A 4,286-nucleotide genomic window follows, 5' to 3' on the forward strand; every position below is an offset into this window, starting at 1 on the left:
GTTAGTAAAATAGATCGATACCGCGACAATATATCAACATATAAAAATATGGCAACATTTTGTGAATTTTCTGAGGATTTCGTAGCATAACGATGACATATAGCAATATTTCATTAGTAAAAGAGATTGATATGGTGTTTTTAAATGGCAATATATCAGCATATGAAGATATTGTGATATTTTAATGTATCAATATTTTTTCACTTGTCTTTAGAAGTTTTTAAGTCTGTAAAAAAAGAAGTTTTTGAGGAAGAAGAAGAAGAACAAGTATTTTATTATATATTTTTTTAGACTTTAGAAACTCAGAAGCTGATCAAATATCGGGTTAAATATCGGTGTGGTGGCCGATGTCCGATATTCAGTTTTAAGTCGGATACAGGCCGATACCAATAGTGGGCCGATTATATCGTGCATCCCTAGTAGCTCGGCTTGAACAATGACAAAATAGGAGCAGAAAAAAAGACTAAGCTGTTCCCAGAAGGCTCAATGTTTTACTCATTGTTTCCTATTCATCATTTTTTAGCCTTTATGGAACTGAGTATCTGAAAAAAGATGTCCTAAAGTTTGTAATTTCTCTTTTCATAGTTTTCCCCATCATTCCTGCAATCACATATGCTGTTGCTCGTGGACTCTACTATAATGACAAGTGAGTTTAAACACATTTCCCTTTTTACAGTCTGTTTTTTAAAGTAATCTCACTAACACTTTTTTACAGACATTGTATTACATTTGTATTACAATTACATTGTATTTATGAATATAAGGTGGCAATTTGTGCTTGTATGAGTTTTTTCTACATAACAGTGGGTTTTTACTGTTCAAACGTTAACCGTTAGTCACACAAAGAAAGCAAACTTTTAGCAATTTATTTGCTCAGTGTTGAGGTAGAAAATACACTTTGCATTTATAACTGCAGCTTTGTTATTGCAAATGAATAAAGTTATGGTACCGGTAGTTGTATAGTTAAACTCCCTGAATCAAGGTAACTAAAGACACATTGGTGACACACTGGGAATGATTTAGCAAGAATTCTTTTATGAATCTTTATGAGCTTTAACTTTTCTTTCTTTTGAAGTATAGTAAATAAAGATTATTAATAAAAGCATTACTAAGACTCAAGCAGTATTATGCATGGTCCTTAAAGTAAGAACTGGTCTCATGAGGAAAGTGTGGAAGCTTGAAACCTTTAACTACAACGGTTTGTTTCCTTTAGTTGTTGGATCGGTGCAGAAACCTACCTTCTCTACATCATTCATGGGCCCATCCATGCTGCACTCATTGTGAGTAGCTACTACTGAGGAGGTCTCTCTCCAGAGTGTCAATAATTTATTTATTGTTATTTAAACATGTGCTTCTCAAAAAATAATATTGGAGGCTTTATTTATCATTTTTTGGAGGATAAATTTGGTGTTTTATTAGACCAGTGAGATGCTATTTGTTTTCAATCCAATACAATTAAATGAAACAAAGATGCACTGCATAAAAATTGTCAATGCATCAGCATATCCTGCCGTTGAAAAGTCAACTAATTCTATGCTGAGGCCAACACCTCCCCAGAATGGGGCTCCTAAAGGTCAGAGCAGCCCCAGGTAGCTGGACAATGGGCACCCCCCCTCTGGACTTGTCATCATATTCCAACTTGACATTTAATAAAGTATCAATGTGACTTAGGATGGTTTATTTTTAGCCCAGAGTCATAACCTAGGCTCTAGGAAAGGTAGGTAAAAACATCTTGCTTTCGAACTTTGAACCTTATGTACTATTTCTTTAATCAGAGCTACGTGCAGATCTCTTTTCCATTAAGGACTTTGTTGACTTTGCAGTTTTTTATTGATGCCTCATTAATATTATTCTCTTTAACTTGTGTCCCATTCAGGTGAATCTTTTCTTTCTCCTGAACGTCATCCGGGTCTTGATCACCAAGCTGAGAAAAACACACTGTGCCGAATCTACGACTTACATGAAGGCAGTGAGAGCCACCCTCATCCTGATCCCCCTGCTGGGAGTCCAGTACATCCTTTTGCCCTATCTGGGATCAGACAGTTATTCCAACCAAGTCATTTATTATCTTGTGTCTGTCCTTTCCAACTATCAGGTACAAACATTTATTTTTTTTAAACAAATTGTAATGTTGAGCTTCCAACAGGGAAGTGACTCTAAACACGCAGATTAAACTGTTCAGATCCGAGTTTATTCATGATTAAGAATGGCTCAGCTCAGACCAGAGCTGTTCACAGCCCCGCCCCTTCCATCGGACTGAGCTTTGATCAGTTTGCAGAAAAGGCAAACATTTGAGCCTATAGCTATGCAAAGCGTGGAGATGCATCCCAGATTTTTGTGTATATTTGTTATGAAAGGTGGTTGTAGAAAGTGTGCGCTATAGCAGGCTAAATATAAATGCATATCTATCCAAAGAAAATGCCTAAAGCTTTAATCTGACAAAATGAAGAAACATGCAAGGAAATTAATTATAACAAGCCAATAAATTGTGTTTACATATTTTTTTTGTATTTGTTTGTAAACTACGTATTTCTCTTTTTTAGGGACTCTTTGTGGCCATTATTCTTTGTTTCTGCAATGCAGAGGTATGTTCAACTCTAATAATTGAATCTAATTTAACTTTATCTGACCTTACTTTTATGTCAAGTACATTTATGTACATTTACATGTTTTCAATCTTAAAAATGTCACACAAAAAAAGCTTAGATAATTATTTATTTTGACAGGGTGACACTTTTTATTCCTTAAATTATTGTTTTAGTTACAACATTTTGAAGTGGATATTTCTGCATGTTTTGGCTAAGTATAAAAAAAATCAAAGTAGAAAGTTTTTCAAAGCAGACAAGTATTGAAAAAAAAAAAAGCTGTTCTTCATTAAACAGAATATATTTCTGATAGGAATAGGATGAATGGATCTGCAGCTGCTTATAGGGAATCAGTAAGGATGTTGAAGGACTCTGCATTTCCCCCAGAATTCAATTTTGCAGAAAAAGGAGATGAGATTCATTAAATTGAGAAGGGAAAACTTCTCACCCACCCAAAACAGGGTTTATTATTCTCTCTGTGGCTTCAAATGAACCAGCTGGTTTCACAAAAAAATTATTATATATCTGGATGGACATGGATGAACATGGAAACATGAAGCACATTTACTCATTTATCCCTTTTATGCTAGAGTGAAGACCATCCTGAATGAAGAACGTATTATTTATTTAAGCCATATGTATAAATACATTTTTTTAAAGTTAGTAAATATGACAATTTGGTTTGTAAAACAAGCCCAGAGGATCGCAAAAGGTAAATTAAGTTATGCCTTACTTAGTATCAGGGGTGTATTTAGGACATTTGGGGCCCTAGGCAAAGACAGGCAGGGAGCCCTCTGAATTCCCTCTGATAGAAGACAACACATAAAACACATAAAAGACCCATTATACAGATGTTGAAATTTTAATAGAATAAACATACATTATTTGTTATTATTTGTTCCCTTTTCTTGTTGTTTTCCTCTCTATGTTTTGTACTCAGCTGAATTTTCATCTAAAAAAAAAAATGAAAGTTTTTTTTCCAATCACTAAACTCACTTAGCCGATTGCTCCTTCCTTTGTTTCCAAAAAGGCGACGGCAAAATTAAATAACAGAGTCCTCCTTTTCACTGTAGACAAGCCATGATCTGCTTATCTGTTCTCCATTTTTCATTAGTATGAAATAATAGCTGCATGAATTATTATAGCAGACAAGATAGAGGAGAGCAGGCGGCGGGTTTTTCTACTTGATCTGGAGAGCAGAGTTTGCTTGCTTTTATATATTGTTGCAAGTCTCCAGTAGCAGAAAAAAGTTGCTAGATTGGTGCTAGGTGCTTTTTTTTTTTTTTTTTACAAAAGTGCTAGAGGTGTCTGAAACATGGCGAGAAAAGTGCTAAGTTTTTTAATGGTTTCCTGCTGTCTGTTTGGACCTTTCTGAACATGTGCAGCAAATGGACTGATCCAATGTGGTGGACACTAAAGGGGGGGGGTTTGACACACACTTATTATAAGCATTCTGATTGCATTTTACTGAGGATTTGCAGCAGCTAGTCACAAAGGACAGGTACAGAATAGTTGTATAAACCATACATCTAAACAGGTGTTATGGGGCCCCCAGGAACTTAGGGCTCTAGGAAAATGCCTACTATTGCCTAATGTAAACCGATTAAACACTGTGGTGTGTAAACTATAGCCTCGTGAGACCATCCTGATCTCGCAAGCTTTCAAGATTTCACTCGCTAATCAGTCTGGAGACTCTCCGTT

General features: G+C 35.4%; 1 protein-coding gene across 1 annotated transcript in view; it reads left to right on the forward strand.

Annotated features, from left to right (window-relative positions):
- Positions 1–4,286, forward strand: part of LOC107098760 (calcitonin gene-related peptide type 1 receptor-like) — a 57,257-nt gene that overhangs the window by 50,798 nt on the left and 2,173 nt on the right. The window contains exons 9-12 of the mRNA XM_015396597.1: positions 586–646; positions 1,214–1,280; positions 1,877–2,095; positions 2,544–2,585. Of these exons, the coding sequence (XP_015252083.1) occupies positions 586–646; positions 1,214–1,280; positions 1,877–2,095; positions 2,544–2,585 (389 nt within the window). The remainder of the gene's footprint in view (positions 1–585; positions 647–1,213; positions 1,281–1,876; positions 2,096–2,543; positions 2,586–4,286) is intronic.

This window comes from Cyprinodon variegatus, unplaced genomic scaffold, assembly GCF_000732505.1.
Source record: "Cyprinodon variegatus isolate N-32 unplaced genomic scaffold, C_variegatus-1.0 Scaffold808, whole genome shotgun sequence".
Classification (NCBI taxonomy): Eukaryota; Metazoa; Chordata; class Actinopteri; order Cyprinodontiformes; family Cyprinodontidae; genus Cyprinodon; species Cyprinodon variegatus.